The sequence below is a fragment of the Anomaloglossus baeobatrachus genome, chromosome 5 (genome assembly GCF_048569485.1).
Source record: "Anomaloglossus baeobatrachus isolate aAnoBae1 chromosome 5, aAnoBae1.hap1, whole genome shotgun sequence".
In the NCBI taxonomy this organism is placed as follows: Eukaryota; Metazoa; Chordata; class Amphibia; order Anura; family Aromobatidae; genus Anomaloglossus; species Anomaloglossus baeobatrachus.
The window spans coordinates 497,492,355-497,511,487 of record NC_134357.1 but is presented as its reverse complement, the minus strand read 5'-3'; the positions used below and the strand labels follow the sequence as shown (position 1 = coordinate 497,511,487).

General features: G+C 44.9%; 1 protein-coding gene across 1 annotated transcript in view; it reads left to right on the top strand.

The window, feature by feature from the left end:
- Positions 1–19,133, top strand: part of COX10 (cytochrome c oxidase assembly factor heme A:farnesyltransferase COX10) — a 136,649-nt gene that overhangs the window by 105,463 nt on the left and 12,053 nt on the right. Inside the window, exon 5 of the mRNA XM_075347958.1 lies at positions 591–661. Coding sequence (XP_075204073.1) covers positions 591–661 — 71 coding nt within the window. The remainder of the gene's footprint in view (positions 1–590; positions 662–19,133) is intronic.

Here is a 19,133-nt window from a genome sequence, read left to right as displayed (position 1 = left end):
TGGGTTTATCTGAATAGTCACATGTATAGGGGACGTCTGGGAAACCCCTGGTGTTCAGTATTAGAGCTGTGGGTGTGCGGCGCTTGGTGTGCCATGCTGTCAGCGCTGCGCGGCTGGTGGAGCATGTCCACTTTATACAGAACACTCTGACAGAGGAGCTTTGTGATGGCCAATTACCCACCAGTCATGGCAGTAGGACATGGCTCCCGTGTGCCCAGGGTGTGTCTGTTAACCCTTAGCTGAAGCTCCTCTGTCAGCGCCACCTTTCATCACTGCCCTTGTTCTCGGCGTGTTTGTGTTCCTTCACCTCTTTTTTTTACACTTTGTCTGATCAGGTTCAGCCACCCGCAGTGTGTAGGATTAAGCAGCGTCATTAGGAGGCATTGCAGCGTGCGACCACCACACAGGGATGTGTTGACTGGATGGCTTTGCGGTTTATTTTGTGCCTTTTGTGTCCCGTGCACCTGTGAAATGTATTGTTCAAATATTTTCAGGGGTGACGCTTCATAGTGACGGTGCATGAACCGGTAAAAATGTGGTCCGCAGCGTTCTTGGACGTCACTCAAGGTGCTTTTGTGTTTCTCTTGCAGTTTTTCGAGGTGCCGTTCGATTCGAACATGAACAGGACAAAGAGCCGCCCCCTTGTACGAGGGCAGATCAGGTAAGAGCGCTGCACCTGCCTTGTAATGTGACCGCCTCTACATTGTACTTCTGGGAGCGCGTTTCCTTTAGCAAACACTGTACCATGAAAGCAGCTGGAGAGGATAGAAGTGCTCCTAACATGATAATAAATCAGATGTAATGTAATGATCATTCTATCTAGTCACCTAATCGAAGCGAGCGCCGATCCCAGCAGTTTAATCCCTGAGATGCCACAGTAGGTAGTGCCGCAGCATCTAAGCCAGACCTGGGCAAGGGGCGGTACTCTCTGTGACCGGCCCGCCTGGCTCAGGGCGTCCTTGCTGGCCGGTCAGTGATGAGGACAATCTGACCTGTTGTCCGGAGCTCCAGGCTCCGGGAGGCCCGTGGTCAGATTGCCCTCATCACACGCTGCGTGCCGGGTCTCCTCTGTTCCCTGTCCGGCACTTTTCTCTGTGACACACGCGCGGCCTGATATCGTCAGTACGGCGCGCGTGTGTCATTTAAAAAGTTCCCGCCCGGCAGGAGAAGAAGCTGCAGCGGCGGGGGCCGTATGGAGAGAAGCAGCGGCTCCTAGGAATACAGCGTCGGCGCAGCCTGGGCATGTGAAAGAGAAGCCGCTCAGCGGGGGGGCACGTACGGAGGTGCCTGAAGAGGGGACAATAAGAAGAGAGGTGAGTGGTTACTAGTAACCTGCGGGGACAATGGGGGCGGGGGGGGGGGGTTAACTGTTGACAAATATTTGGGGTGTAGTGGTGTAGTATATGGGAATGTAGTTTTACAGGTGTGGTATATGGGGGGGGTTGTGGTGGTGTACTATATAGTGGTGTAGTATAATACAGGTGTATATAGGGGTGTAGTATAATACAAGTGTAGTATATAGGGGTGTAGTATAATACTACACCCCTATATACACCTGTATTATGCTACACCCCTATATACATCTGTATTATACTACACCCCTATATACACCTGTATTATACTACACCCCTATATACACCTGTATTATACTACACCACTACACCCCTATATACACCTGTATTATACTACACCACTACACCCCTATATACACTTGTATTATACTACACCCCTATATACACCTGTATAATACAGGTGTATATAGGGGTGTAGTGCTGTAGTATAATACAGGTGTAGTATGTAGTGGTGTAGTATAATACAGGTGTATATATATATATATTGTAGAACCGAGTTAATTATATTAGTCCGGCCCTCTAAAACCATCCCAACTTCTCATGCGGCCCCATGGGAAAATTAATTGCCCACCCCTGATCTAAGCAGTCTGTCACCCCTTAACAGGGGGTCATAGGAGAGTGATAAAATGCAATACACCATATAAAATAAACCCCTTAGATACCACAGTAGATAGTGTCACAGCATCTAAGCGGTCTATCAGCTCATAACCGGTGTCCATAGGAGAGTGCTAAAATGCAATACACCTTATAAAAATACAAAATAAATCCCTTAGATGCCACAGTAGGTATTGCCGCAGCATCTAAGCGGTCTGTCACCCCATAACAGAGGTTAATAGGAGAGTGATAAGATGCAGTACATCATATAAAAATACAAACTTAACCCCTCAGATGCCACAGTAGGTATTGTCACAGCATCTAAGCGGTCTATCAGCTCATAACTGGTGTCCATAGCAGAGTGCTAAAATGCAATACACCATATAAAGATACAAAATAAATCCTTTAGATGCCACAGCATCTAAGCGGTCTGTCACCCCATTACAGGGGTTCATAGGAGAGTGGTAAAATGCAAAATACCTTGTAAAAAATACAAAATAAATTCCTTAGATGCCTAGTCGGTAAGCGGTCTGTCACCCCATAACAGGGGTTCATAGGATACTGGTAGTCCATATACATAAAGTATACAGCATACCTATGACTAAGGACAGATGTGTTCGAATCGCATAGACTAATTCCAAGAAAACCTTTTTTCTACTATATTTTTTAAATGATTCAATAAATTGTTTTTATTTTTATTATTCTCTTTTGTAAATGTGTTGTTGGAAACTTTCTCTATATGGACTTTGGTATGCCAGTATTGTACATGCAATCGCAGGTTCAATTCCCTTATTGTGTTTAAAAATAAATAAAAGAAAATAAGAAAGGAAAAGCGGTTTCAGTGAATATAGAAGATGAAATCTGGCACGTCGAGGTAAAGGAAAAAATGCTTCTTCGCTCAACTTGCTTCAGAATGGCCAAGGATCAAGACGTAATATGTATCCGAAATACTACTAATTAGAAAAATACAGCTCCTTCCTCGAACACCCCAGAAAATGAAAACGTTATAGTTCTCAAAATATGACGACTCAGATTAATCATGTAGTAAAAATAGTAAATACATAAAACCTTTATAACCTTTAAAACCGGCAGGAACCTTTTCCAGCACACTGAATGTCACAAAAATAAGACAACAAATATGGGGGAATTTCTGAGTGTAATAAGGTTAATGGTGCCCAAAAAAAGTCATCATATGGCCATGTTGACTTAAAAACAAGAAGTTTTGGCTCTTGGAAGGTGAGTGTTTAGTAACCTACTTTTGTAATAGTCTTACCTTAAGAAATATATTCTTCCTTTTCCCGGAAGGTGCCCCATCATCTGTTGGACATCATCCACGCGTTTTTTCCCTATTCGAGCCTTCCTCTACTGCGTGAGTCCTCATAAGCCACTTTATGAAGCTCTTTCTCACCGCGCATGCGCACGGTTGAGGGCGCTTTCACACTTGCGTTGAACGGCATCCGTTGCTATCCGCCGCCTTGAGGAATTACAGTAACCGTTGCAGGAAACCATTTTATTCCTCATAGACTTCTATTAGCTACGGATGGCCTTGCGTTGCATTCGTCAGGCGACGCTACGTTGCATCTGCCTGGCGGATGGAACGCTGCATGTAGCATTATTTTGCGCTTGGCAGAGTGTCAAAAAAATGCAACCTGCAGGAATCCGTTGGCGTCCATTGTTTTTATAATGGACACCTATGGTGGCGGATTCTGATAACGCAACTGTCTTTACACAACTGCGCATGCCCAGATGTGTAAAAAAGGAAAAAAAAACTATAACGGATTGCGTTATTTTGTACGATCCGTAGCATCCGTTGCATCTGTCACACAACGCAATGCAACGGATGTCGTTCAACGCAAGTGTCAGAGAGAGATTGTGGAACGGTGGTTTGTAAACCGCGCCAAAGATCACTGATGAAAACTTGGATTAATATAAACTTTTTATTTTTGCACAGGTCTACGCGTTTCAGGAGGCTCTGCTCCCTTCCTCAGGACCAACAGGCATAAGCTACATCAATACATGAGATTTGGTCCTGAGGAAGGGAGCAGAGCCTCCTGAAACACGTAGACCTGTGCAAAAATAAAAAGTTTACATTAATCCAAGTTTTCATCAGTAATCTTTGGCGCGGTTTACAAAGCCCCGTTCCACAATCTCTCTCTGTTATCAGCCATCTGGGGTACTGCTGCCGTTGATCTGGATTTATGCTGTTACAGGAGTTGTGCCTTTCACAACCCTCCTTGGTGAGTAGGATTATCCTTTCTGTCACCCCCTGTCTGTCAGGGTAAGACCCTATTGCGCTTCTTTTTCAACAGGTTTTTTATCCACATTCAATGCAAGTGTGAAAGGGCCCTGATTCGCGCATGTGCCCTGGGTACCAGCACATCAGACTGGCCATGGACATGATGGCACGCATGTTTCGGGAAGGCCCACACTTGGGAACTGTGGTGCATGATCTACAATACGTGATATGGCTTGTTCGCGGAGGAGGGAACAGAGTGTCACATGACCCCTTAGCGGTAACAAAAATATATACAAAAGGTATAAAGGGATAAAAACAAAACAACCTAATCAAGTACAGTGGAACCTTGGTTTTAGAGTAACTTGGTTTGAGAGTGTTTTGCAAGACAAGCAAAGCTTTTTACAAATTTATAACTTAGTTTAAGAGCAATGCTTTGCAAGAAGAGCAAATACTCACTGTGCACACTTCCGGTTCTGTCCTTTCACCGCATTCTGCCCCGCTCTGGAGGTACCTTTCTGTACATATGTACTGTATACAGTATACCATTGCACAGTACAGTATATACTATACAGCATGTCTATCAATTTGCATTTGTGGACACAGTATTGCACTTTCTTTCTGCTCACCAGTACAGCACATTACTTGTATTGTACCTCCCACACACCAACAATTCCATTGCAAGCTAAAGTGCAGTTTAATTTGTTTTTATGTTTTTTTTACTGTACAGTATTTTGTATCAGTGTACTGTAATAATTATGAATACAGTGCATTATTTTGTATTATTGTAATAAGTTTGTATAAATACAGCAAATATTTTTGGGTTGTGGAACGAATTGTCTGTTTCAATTATTTCCTATGGGAAAATTCGCTTTGATATAAGAGTAAAGCCTGCTTTACACGTTACGATTAAGCATACAATATCGTATGCGATGTGACCCGCCCCCATCGTATGTGGGGCACGTTCAATTTGTTGAACGTGTCGCACAAACTATTATTTCCCGTCACACGTACTTACCTTCCATACGACCTCGATGTGGGCGGCGAACATCCACTTCCTGGAGTGGGAGGGACGTTCGGCGTCACAGCAACGTCACGCAGCAGCCGGCCAATAGAAGCGGAGGGGCGGAGATGAGCGGGACGTAAACATCCCGCCCACCCCCTTCTTTCTGCATTGCTGGCGGGAGCAGCGGGATGCAGGTAAGATCTGTTCATCGTTCCCGGGGTGTCACACACTGCAATGTGTGGTATCTCGGGAACATTGAACAACCTCACGTTCAATTTTTTTTTTCAATTGAACGACGTGCGTGCGATGAACGTTTTAACGTTCAATCGCACGTAGCTGTTACATGCTACAATATAACTTATGATGCCGGATGTGCGTCACTTACGACGTGACCCCGCCGACGCATCGTAAGATATATTGTAGCGTGTAAAGCGGGCTTTACTTGGTTTAAGAGCACACTCCTGGAACCAATTGTGCTCGGAATCCAAGGTTCCACTGTATTCCTTTTGTAAACCGTCCGCACCATTGGGGACAGTTTCACACTACTTTTATTAAAGTGCGTGGGGCGGTAGGGACACAATGGAGGGGCAGTGAGGACGTAACAAAACGGTTAATAACATGGTGATGCCAGTTTACAAATGCAATCCCCGATGATCTGTTCCCTTTAAGGCTGCAGAAGCAAGTAACCTATAGGTCACCCTATATTGTGCACCCCTATTAAACAACCCCTTTCTGATGTGTGGAGCTGATATGGGTGCGGACATTTGGGGTTAATTCTCCAGATCTGGGAGTGTTTCGGGCGGTGTACCTGTGTGCGGAGGAATAAGGCTTCCAGAAGACCTCTGCTACTGCAGGACTCATATTTCCTTATTTACTGAGACGATCTGGACATTCCCGACCCCGGCACACCGGCCAATACAAGCACTGCGACTGGAACTGGCAGCGGGATGGAAAGTTACTGGCAAGTACAGGGGGATGGCTGCCACGGATCCTGGGTGGTCGGCCCGGCTCTGTCTGCAGGAATGATCTGCCCGGTGGTAACAATGACTGTAAGATATAAAGGAGGATATTATACTATCATGTCGTCAACCACGCTTAGCGCTTCAGTGGGGTCTCAAAGCCTGGACCCTCACCAATCCATACTTTGACATGGTAGGTCCCTGATAAGTCCTGGACCCACAGCTTTACATTGTGCAGCCTGCGGCTCATTGCTGTACCCTCTCCATAAGCTTTTCCCATTAATGAGACTGTTGTAATTAATTTCCTATCGTCTGGAAGCCCCTCCCCGTGCAGCCACAATCAAGACTTATTTCCCGGGGGTTGTTATTCTGATGGCGGTGCATTGAGGATGTGACATGACACCCTGATATTAACAATTAAAAAAACACAATCTGGTTCCATTACTCGGTATACGAGGCTCATTGTTACCATGTTCTGGTAATTAGCTGCAGGGATCATTTAAAATAAGCGTGCATGTTACCCGCAGACCCCGGGGCCGTTGCTTTTTTACATTCATTTTCAGAGGAGGTGAAGGAGAAAATGGCTGCATGTAGGATTAGTGCCGCTCCTCCGGGCTACGTCCTGCGTACAGGTTGCATGCTCCAGCAACCGCAACTTGTAGTAATTAAAAGGATGTTATTAGAAATCTCATCAAGAAGAGAACAGCCTCCCCATCACCTTCTGCTTCATTCTGGGAAATGGACATCATGGATGCAAAAGGTCACCTCGCTTGCCCTTCAGCACATAGTTCTTCCACATCAGGATCTTGGGCTCCTGCAGGGCATGTGTCTGGGTACTGTGCTCCTGCATGGGTGAGTCTGGGCAGAGTGCTCCTGAAGGGCGTGCGTCTGAGCACTGTGCTCCTGTAGGGTGTGCGTATGAGCACTGTGCTCCTGTACGCCGTGAGTCTGTGCACAGTGCTCCTGCAGTGCCTGACTCTGGGCACAATGCTCCAGCAGGGTGTGCATCTGGGCACTGTGCTCCTGCAGGGCATGCGTCTGGGTACTGTGCTCCTGTAGGGTGTGCATCTGAGCACTGTGCTCCTGTACGCCGTGAGTCTGTGCACAGTGCTCCTGTAGTGCCTGACTCTGGGCATAATGCTCCAGCAGGGTAGGCATCTGGGCACTGTGCTCCTGCAGGGCATGCGTCTGGGCACTGTGCTCCTGCAGGGCATGCATCTGGGTACTGTGCTCCTGAAGGGCATGCATCTGGGTACTGTGCTCCTGCAGGGCATGCATCTGGGTACTGTGCTCCTGAAGGGCGTGCGTCTGGGCACTGTGCTCCTGTAGGGTGTGCGTCTGAGCACTGTGCTCCTGTACACCGTGAGTCTGTGCACAGTGCTCCTGCAGTGCCTGACTCTGGGCACAATGCTCCAGCAGGGCATGCGTCTGGGCACTGTGCTCCTGCAGGGGATGCATCTGGGTACTGTGCTCCTGTAGGGTGTGCGTCTGGGCACTGTTTTCCTGCAAGGTCTGCGTCTAGCCTTAATGCTCCTACAGGGGCTGCATCTGGGCACTGTGCTTCTGCAAGGCATGTGTCTGGGTGCTGTGCTCCTGCAGGATGTGTGTCTGGGCGCTGTGTTCCTGCAAGGTTTGCGTCTGGGCACTGTGCTCCTGCAGGACGTGTGTTTGGGCACAGTGCTCCTGCAGGGCATGAATCTGGGCACTGTGTTTCTTTCTTGGCGATTGTCTGGGCACAGTTCTCCTGCAGGACGTGCGTCTGGGCATTGTGCTCCTGCAGGGTGTGTGTGGGGGCACTGTGCTCCTGCAGGGCATGAATCTGGGCACTGCTTTTCTTTCTTGGCGATTGTCTGGGCACAGTGCTCCTGCAGGACGTGCGTCTGGGCACTGTTCTCCTGCAGGACGTGCGTCTGGGCATTGTGCTCCTGCAGGGTGTGTGTGGGGGCACTGTGCTCCTGCAGGGCATGAATCTTGGCACTGCTTTTCTTTCTTGGCGATTGTCTGGGCACAGTGCTCCTGCAGGACGTGCGTCTGGGCACTGTTCTCCTGCAGGACGTGCGTCTGGGCATTGTGCTCCTGCAGGGTGTGTGTGGGGGCACTGTGCTCCTGCAGGGCATGAATCTGGGCACTGCTTTTCTTTCTTGGCGATTGTCTGGGCACAGTGCTCCTGCAGGACGTGTGTCTGGGCACTGTTCTCCTGCAGGACGTGCGTCTAGGCAATTGTGCTCCTGCAGGGTGTGTGTGGGGGCACTGTGCTCCTGCAGGGTGTGTGTGGGGGCACTGTGCTCCTGCATGGCATGAATCTGGGCACTGTGTTTCTTTCTTGGCGATTGTCTGGGCACAGTCCTCCTGCAGGACGTGCGTCTGGGCACTGTTCTCCTGCAGGATGTGCGTCTAGGCATTGTGCTCCTGCAGGGTGTGTGTGGGGGCACTGTGCTCCTGCAGGATGTGCGTCTGGGCACTAGGCACCTGCAGGGTCATCGTCTGGGCACTGTGCTCCTGGCTCCTGCAGTGGATGAATCTGGGCACTGTGCTCCTGGAAGGCATGCGTCTGAGCACAGCACTCCTTGGCATATGTCTGGACACAGCGCTCCTTATCTGCCTGCTTGTTGGTACAATTCTCTTTCCTAAGGTGCTTCTGGGCACCACACGTCTTCTCAGCGTGCATCTTGCACATCCCTCCTTTTCGGCATGTGTCTGAGCACAACGTTTCTTCTCGTAGTGCGTCTGGGCACAGCGCTCCTTCTCGGTGTGCGTCTGGGCACAACGCTCCTTCTCGGTGTGCGTCTAGGCACAACGCTCCTTCTTGCTATGTGTCTGGGCACAACGCTCCTTCTTTGCATACATCTGGGCAAAATGCTCCTCTGCGTATATCTGGGCATGACGCGCCTCCTTATCGTGCGTCTGGGCACAACGCTCCTTTTCATCGTGCGTCTGGGCACGACACTCCGGCTCTGCACACGTTCGGGTATGCCAACCCTACTCTGCACAAATCTGGTCATTGGGTCTCATGATAATTTAGGTCTGTTGCATTCTGTCTTCTCGTCTCTGCGATGGTCAGACGCTGCACACTCCCTTGAGTTTAGGCATCCAGCTTAGACATACAGAAATGCAATATTTACAGACCACCCCGCATACATTTACAGCGAGCGATCCTTAAGCAGGAACTCATCTTTATTTTTTGAAAAAGTGTATCCTTTTAATTTCCTGCAATTCACTGTCCTATAGGTCAGACATGTTTATGTGGGGTTGTGACAGTGCCGGGGTCAGCCCTATCTCCTGCCGACCCCACATCCCACCCTATTGTGTTATTCTCCACATAATGACTTATCCATCTATCACCTCGCTTGTCGACAGGTCATGGAAAGTTCTGCCACTTCCATAAGGTGAGGGCTCAGATGCAGATTGTTCACGACAAGGAAAGACGGATTCTTCTCGGGGCTTTAGTTTGACCCGATTATAAATGTCCAGAGTCACGATGTAGGGGGCACACCGACAATCCCGTGCTCCTGTTTGAATTGGAGCTTTAGATTTGTTCATCCTGATCTATCTGGTTCCTGATTAGTCGGGGAATGTGTGACAAATTATTCAGGTACCTTGGGATGGGGGACTTTGGAGAATTATACCATTTTTTTCTTTGCATTCTTCTCACATGACGTGACGGGTCAGGGGTCTTTTAAATTTCAGTTTCACTGCAACTCATTTCTGCTGACTGAAAACTAATAATAAATGCCCTGTTTTCCCAGCAAAATATATATTTCTGACAGGTCACCTTTCACTCGCCGTATATTGAAGTTGGCTGAAGATTATACGAGTAGAGTGCGGAGAGCGGCCAGGGTATAAAATAAGAGCAGCCTCCATATATTTTCTTTGTGACACACCGTACACCTTGGAGAGTGAGGGCTCGCGGGCTTCTAAATGTCAAGGCTCTCCGAAAGGCGGCTGAGAGAGGCGGCAGCTTCACAAGGCGGTCAGGTTGCTGCAGGGGTCTGTCCTGGTGGCAGTCTGCACATTGCAGAGGGAGCGAGGAGCAGATAGATCCCACCTGAAGGTCAGCGGTAGACCCTGTCAACTCATGGAGGCTCCTTAGTGTCTTACACCCTACTTGATGATCAGTAATTGAAATGGCTGATAATCGCCACCCATTCTTCACGGCCAAAACGTCTCTGCAGTATATCATCTTACAGTAGGATATAAGGGTCTCCATGATCTTCTCTAGAGGCCTCTGCAGTGGATCTCACAGTAGGATATAAGGGTCTCCATGATCTTCTCTAGAGGCCTCTGCAGTGGATCTCACAGTAGGATATAAGAGTCACCATGATCTTCTCTTTGGGTCTCTGTTGTACATCTCACAGTAGGACATAAGGGTCTCCAGAATCTTCTCTAGAGGCCTCTGCAGTGCATGTCACAGTAGGATATAAGGGTCTCCACAATCTTCTCTAGAGGCCTCTGTAGTGCATCTCACAGTAGGATATAAGGGTCTTCATGATCTTCTCTTGAGTCCTCTGCTGTGCGTCTCACAGTAAGATATAAGGGTCATCATGATCTTCTCTTGAGTCCTCTGCTGTGCGTCTCACAGTAGGATATAAGGGTCTTCATGATCTTCTCTTGAGTCCTCTGCTGTGCGTCTCACAGTAAGATATAAGGGTCACCATGATCTTCTCTTTGGGTCTCTGCTGTACATCTCATAGTAGGATATAAGGGTCTCCACAATCTTCTCTAGAGGCTTCTGCAGTGCATCTCACAGTAGCATTTAAGAGTCTCTGCAATCTCTTTCAGGATCTTGAGGCTTCTGCAGTACATCTCACAGAAGGATAGAAGGGTCTCCGCGATCTTCTTTTGAGGTCTCGAGTCCTCTGCAGTACATCTCACAGTAGGATATAAGGGTCTCCCCGATCTTCTTTCGAGCTCTCGAGTCCTCTGCAGTACATCTCACAGTAGGATATTAGGGTCTCCACAATCTTCTCTAGAGGCCTCTGTAGTGCATCTCACAGTAGGATATAAGAGTCTCCATGATCTTCTTTCAAGGTCTCGAGGCCTCTGCAGTACAGCTCGCAATAGGATATAAGGGTCTCCGCGATCTTCTTTTGAGGTCTCGAGTCCTCTGCAGTACATCTCACAGTAGGATATAAGGGTCTCCCCGATCTTCTTTTGAGCTCTCGAGTCCTCTGCAGTACATCTCACAGTAGGATATTAGGGTCTCCACAATCTTCTCTAGAGGCCTCTGTAGTGCATCTCACAGTAGGATATAAGGGTCTTCATGATCTTCTCTTGAGTCCTCTGTAGTACATCTCACAGTAGGATATAAGAGTCTCCATGATCTTCTTTCAAGGTCTCGAGGCCTCTGCAGTACAGCTCGCAATAGGATATAAGGGTCTCCGCGATCTTCTTTTGAGGTCTCGAGTCCTCTGCAGTACATCTCACAGTAGGATATAAGGGTCTCCCCGATCTTCTTTTGAGCTCTCGAGTCCTCTGCAGTACATCTCACAGTAGGATATAAGGGTCTCCCCGATCTTCTTTCGAGCTCTCGAGTCCTCTGCAGTACATCTCACAGTAGGATATTAGGGTCTCCACAATCTTCTCTAGAGGCCTCTGTAGTGCATCTCACAGTAGGATATAAGGGTCTTCATGATCTTCTCTTGAGTCCTCTGTAGTACATCTCACAGTAGGATATAAGAGTCTCCATGATCTTCTTTCAAGGTCTCGAGGCCTCTGCAGTACAGCTCGCAATAGGATATAAGGGTCTCCGCGATCTTCTTTTGAGGTCTCGAGTCCTCTGCAGTACATCTCACAGTAGGATATAAGGGTCTCCCCGATCTTCTTTCGAGCTCTCGAGTCCTCTGCAGTACATCTCACAGTAGGATATAAGGGTCCCCGCGATCTTCTTTAGAGCTCTCGAGTCCTCTGCAGAACATCTCACTGTAGTCTCCGCGATCTTCTCTCGTGCTGCAGTAGTTTACTCACATTGGGTAAACTTTTTCCAGTTTTCATTTTAAGACATTAATCTCACTGAGCAGGTAATAAATCTGGGGTCACAACACCCTGACATAACCAGGCAGCCCAGATGGATTGGGTACAATAGCAGAGTCATGGTAGATTTAGATTAAAAAGCTTATCCATCTTCTTGCAAGGAAGGGCAGGACCACGGATGGTGTACGGACCCCGATTGTGTGCTGTACATAAGGGGTAAGAAGGATGAGTCAAAATACCATCACTGACCTGGCATCTTGTATAAGACAGCACATCAGCTGGGATAGTAATGGCCTTGGTAACTCTGAGGACTGATGATCATGCAGGCTGCAATCCGCTAGTTCAGAGGAATGAAGAAGGATATTTTCTACAACTTCTCACCCCCTTCTTTTGTTAGAAGCTCTTTTAGGAAAGTACCAGAACCAGCCCCTGTATCAGAAACACGGAAGACCTCACAGACTGCAGCCACCTAACGTGGCATCTGCTTATCCTGCATTTACACCTGAAGGGGTTGTCCGATTTATAGAATACAAGCCACATATGGAGGCTTTACACAGCATCCCTGTGATCAATGACGGAAAAACTCAGTAAAGAAAACCAATCTACATTCAGCCACCTTCATAGGGTATAAATGTGGAGGAAAGAATAATTGTTATAAAACACAAATGACTATAATATGGCTGTAAACATTCTTAAATAGTGCTACACTACAAAAGGGTATAATGCGGCCCCCACGTACAAGAATATAACTACTATAATACTGCCCCTATGTACAAGAATATAACTACTATAATACTGTCCCCTAGGTACAAGAATATACCTACTATAATACTGCCCCTATGTACAAGAATATAACTACTAAATTACTATCTCTATGTGCAAGTATATACGGTAACTACTATAATACTGCTCCTATGTACAAGAATATAATTACTATAATACTGCCCCTATGTACAAGAATATAACTACTATAATACTGCCCCTATGTACAAGAATATAATCACTATAATACTGCTCCTATGTACAAAAATATAACTACTATAATACTGCCCCCTATGTACAAGAATATAACTGCTATAATACTGCTCCTATGTACAAGAATATAACCACTATAATACTGTTCCTATGTACAAGAATATAACTACTATAATACTGCCCCTATGTACAAGAATATAACTACTATAATACTGCTCCTATGTACAAGAATATATCTACTATAATACTGCCCACTATGTACAAGAATATAACCACTATAATACTGCTCCTATGTACAAGAATATAACTACTATAATACTGCTCCTATGTACAAGAATATAACCACTATAATACTGCTCCTATGTACAAGAATATAACTACTATAATACTGCTCCTATGTACAAGAATATAATCACTATAATACTGCTCCTATGTACAAGAATATAACTACTATAATACTGCCCCCTATGTACAAGAATATAACTGCTATAATACTGCTCCTATGTACAAGAATATAACCACTATAATACTGTTCCTATGTACAAGAATATAACTACTATAATACTGCCCCCTATGTACAAGAATATACCTACTATAATACTGCCCCTATGTACAAGAATATAACTACTAAATTACTATCTCTATGTGCAAGTATATACGGTAACTACTATAATACTGCTCCTATGTACAAGAATATAATTACTATAATACTGCCCCTATGTACAAGAATATAACTACTATAATACTGCCCCTATGTACAAGAATATAATCACTATAATACTGCTCCTATGTACAAGAATATAACTACTATAATACTGCCCCCTATGTACAAGAATATAACTGCTATAATACTGCTCCTATGTACAAGAATATAACTACTATAATACTGCTCCTATGTACAAGAATATAACCACTATAATACTGCTCCTATGTACAAGAATATAACTACTATAATACTGCTCCTATGTACAAGAATATAATCACTATAATACTGCTCCTATGTACAAGAATATAACTACTATAATACTGCCCCCTATGTACAAGAATATAACTGCTATAATACTGCTCCTATGTACAAGAATATAACCACTATAATACTGTTCCTATGTACAAGAATATAACTACTATAATACTGCCCCTATGTACAAGAATATAACTACTATAATACTGCTCCTATGTACAAGAATATATCTACTATAATACTGCCCACTATGTACAAGAATATAACCACTATAATACTGCTCCTATGTACAAGAATATAACTACTATAATACTGCTCCTATGTACAAGAATATAACCACTATAATACTGCTCCTATGTACAAGAATATAACTACTATAATACTGCTCCTATGTACAAGAATATAATCACTATAATACTGCTCCTATGTACAAGAATATAACTACTATAATACTGCCCCCTATGTACAAGAATATAACTGCTATAATACTGCTCCTATGTACAAGAATATAACCACTATAATGCTGTTCCTATGTACAAGAATATAACTACTATAATACTGCCCCCTATGTACAAGAATATAACTGCTATAATACTGCTCCTATGTACAAGAATATAACCACTATAATACTGTTCCTATGTACAAGAATATAACTACTATAATACTGCTCCCTATGTACAAGAATATACCTACTATAATACTGCCCCTATGTACAAGAATATAACTACTAAATTAATATCTCTATGTGCAAGTATATACGGTAACTACTATAATACTGCTCCTATGTACAAGAATATAATTACTATAATACTGCCCCTATGTACAAGAATATAACTACTATAATACTGCCCCTATGTACAAGAATATAATCACTATAATACTGCTCCTATGTACAAGAATATAACTACTATAATACTGCCCCCTATGTACAAGAATATAACTGCTATAATACTGCTCCTATGTACAAGAATATAACCACTATAATACTGTTCCTATGTACAAGAATATAACTACTATAATACTGCCCCTATGTACAAGAATATAACTACTATAATACTGCTCCTATGTACAAGAATATATCTACTATAATACTGCCCACTATGTACAAGAATATAACCACTATAATACTGCTCCTATGTACAAGAATATAACTACTATAATACTGCTCCTATGTACAAGAATATAACCACTATAATACTGCTCCTATGTACAAGAATATATCTACTATAATACTGCCCACTATGTACAAGAATATAACCACTATAATACTGCTCCTATGTACAAGAATATAACTACTATAATACTGCTCCTATGTACAAGAATATAACCACTATAATACTGCTCCTATGTACAAGAATATAACTACTATAATACTGCTCCTATGTACAAGAATATAATCACTATAATACTGCTCCTATGTACAAGAATATAACTACTATAATACTGCCCCCTATGTACAAGAATATAACTGCTATAATACTGCTCCTATGTACAAGAATATAACCACTATAATACTGTTCCTATGTACAAGAATATAACTACTATAATACTGCCCCTATGTACAAGAATATAACTACTATAATACTGCTCCTATGTACAAGAATATATCTACTATAATACTGCCCACTATGTACAAGAATATAACCACTATAATACTGCTCCTATGTACAAGAATATAACTACTATAATACTGCTCCTATGTACAAGAATATAACTACTATAATACTGCCCCTATGTACAAGAATATAAGTAATATACTAGTGCCCCTATGTACAAGAATATAACTACTATAATACTGCCCCTATGTACAAGAATATAACTACTATAATACTGCCCCTATGTATAAGAATATAACTACTATAATACTGCCCCTATGTACAAGAATATAACCACTATAATACTGCCCCTATGTACAAGAATATAACTACTATAATACTGCCCCTATGTACAAGAATATAACTACTATAATACTGCCCCTATGTATAAGAATATAACTACTATAATACTGCCCCTATGTACAGGAATATATCTACTATAATACTGCCCCTATGTACAATAATATACAGAACAGGGAGCATTTCCACACAACTGTAAATGTTGATTGTCTTCTTATTTGCAGACATTAATATGGATCAATAAGATTATTGATTATTTTTCATGTATTGAGGTATTTTAGAGTTATTTAGCACAATAGTCACACAGGACATTTAGACACATAAATGTAATGATTGTCCTGTGTGATGTACTGTGGAGTAATAAGTTGGGGGGCACAAGTACTGCAGAGTGTAGGGTGAGGGGACGCTGATGCCCCCTTTATCCCCCTTGATCTGGTATTATTTCTATACTTAGGAGAAGAGAATCTTTTCTTTACCATGCCTCCAGAATATGCAGAAAGCCTTACGTGTCCGTCTGGTGACCCCTCACGGACAGCGCTGACCTCCGGCCAGTGACAGGCGGCTGCTCAGTTAGTAAACATGGGGACAGCAGCAATGGTCCGATCAAGGAGAGATGAATGAGTGCACTGGTGGCGGCAGGGCCGATGATCAGTCACCGCTGACAGATAATGATCCCGGGTAATTGAGACCTGGCACCTGGAGCCTCGCAGGGAGGGACGTACTTTTTATTGTATTTTAGAAATAGTTTGGTGTCAGAGTATAAACCTGTCCTTCCATCAGTAATGGACCCTTCAGTGATGATGTCACCAGCTGTGACATCATCGCCCGTGTCTCCGATGCTGTGACATGGTGACCTGTCTCTTACCCCAGCTGTCATCACCAGGTCTTAGTCATTTACATTTTAAGTTAGACCTTATGTTCACGTAGGGAGGTGTACAGAGTGGTTGGCCATATTGTACTTCTTGTGCCGCCATATTATGGAGGAAGTCCATAATGCCGCCTTCCATTCGTAATTATTTCCTCTAAACCGATGACCTGCATTGAGTCTTTGGGGACCATGGTTCTTCTTCAGCCCCATCCCTTCATGACAAGTGCCCTGCAGCTCCAAAGAGACGGGTTGAATAAGAACAAAGGGTGAATTATTGATGCCCCCAGCCACTGAGACGTCCGAGGATGAAGTCCTGGAGAGGCCGGACATTAGGCCAAGCTGCTCTCAGTCCTAATGGTTGGTAGAAGAGCAGCATTATGGATAGTTTCTGAATGTATATTTTCCGTAGCCCCCTCTGTTTGCTGCTGTGGGGGGGCCGTGCCTCCTGCTTGGGTGGTAAGATGGGGATTTACGCATGCTATTACCAGTCTATGGCGATGACTGCTGTATCAGTAGTAGTAGTAAGTCCATAGACTGGGAGGTTAGAGTAGGGTGCATGATAAGGGTGGTGTATGGGCTGTTCTCCTGTAAAGGTACCGTCACACTAAGCGACGCTCCAGTGATCCCACCAGTGATCTGACCTGGCAGGGATCGCTGGAGCGTCGCTACATGGTCGCTGGTGAGCTGTCAAACAGGCAGATCTCCACAGCGATCAGAGATCAGCCACCAGCGACCTGTGTAACGACGCTATGCTTGGTAACCATAGTACACACCAGGTTACTAAGCAAAGCGCTTTGCTTATGGTTACCCGATGTGTACCTTGGCTACGTGTGCAGGGAGCAGGGAGCCGGCTTCTAGAAGCTGCGGACACTGGTAACCACGGTAAATATTGGGTAACCAAGCAAAGGCTTTGCTTGGTTACCCAATGTGAACCTTGGTTACCAGTGTCCGCAGAAGCCGGCTCCCTGCTCACTGCACATTCATTTGTTGCTCTGTCGCTGTCACACACAGCGATGTGTGCTTCACAGCGGGAGAGCAACGACCAAAAAATGGTCCAGGACATTCAGCAACAACCGGCGATCTCACAGCAGGGGCCAGGTTGTTGCTGGATGTCATACACAGCGACATCGCTAGCAACATCGCTGTTACGTCACAAAACCCGTGACTCAGCAACAATGTCGCTAGCGATGTCGCTTAGTGAGACGTAGCCTTAGGCTATGTGCACACAGTGCGTCTTTTTGACGCTGTGTTTTTGTGCGTTTTTGGCCGCTAAAAACGCACAAAAACGCACCTGCGTCGAAAAAACGTGGCAAAAAACGCACGCGTTTTGCCGCGATTTGGTGCGGTTTTTTTTCTGCGTTTTGCTGCGTTTTTGCTCACTGCGTCTTTATGCGTTTTTTATCAGTGAACAAAAAAAAAAGGTCTGATGTCATTTCCTTCTTCAATGTGTTCTTCATTCTCCACTAGTGTATGCAGAAGAGCAGACAGCTGCAGAACTACAAGGCTCAGCATCCTCCATCCAATAGTGTATGCAGGAGAGCAGACAGCAGCTGCAGAACTACAAGGCTCAGCATGCTCCATCCAGGACTGTATGCTTGAGGGAGAGTCAGGGGGAGCAGACCTACAAGGCTCAGCATCCTCCATCCAATAGTGTATGCAGGAGAGCAGACAGCAGCTGTCAAACTACAAGGCTCAGCATCCTCCTTTCAGGACTGTATGCAGGATTTCTTTGCCCCCCAAACAAAAAAAATGACGTGGGCTTCGCCATATTTTTGTATGCTAGCCGGGTACAGCAGGCAGGTACGGCTGCCCCCAACCCCCAGCTGCCTATTTGTACCCGGCTGGGAACCAAAAATATAGAGAAGCCCTTTTTTTTTAAATTATTTCATGAATTTCATGAAATAATTTAAAAAATAAATGACGTGGGCTTCGCCCAATTTTTGAGTCCAGCCGGGTACAACTAGGCAGCTGGGGATTGGAATCCACAGTGCAGGGTGCCCATGGTTTCTGGGCACCCCCACTGTGAATTGCAGTCCCGCAGCCACCCCAGAAAATGGCGCTTTCATAGAAGCGCCATCTTCTGGCGCTGTATCCAACTCTTCCAGCTGCCCTGAAGCCGGGTGGCTAGCTGGGTAATAATAATGGAGTTAGGGCTAGCTGTATATTATCAGCTGGCCCTAAGCCCGAAATTCATGGTGTCACGCCAATATTAGACATGGCCATCATGAATTTCTAGTAAAGATAAAAAAAAAACACAACACACAGAAAAATATTTTTATTAGAAATAAAACACAACACAATTAGTGACTCCATCTTTATT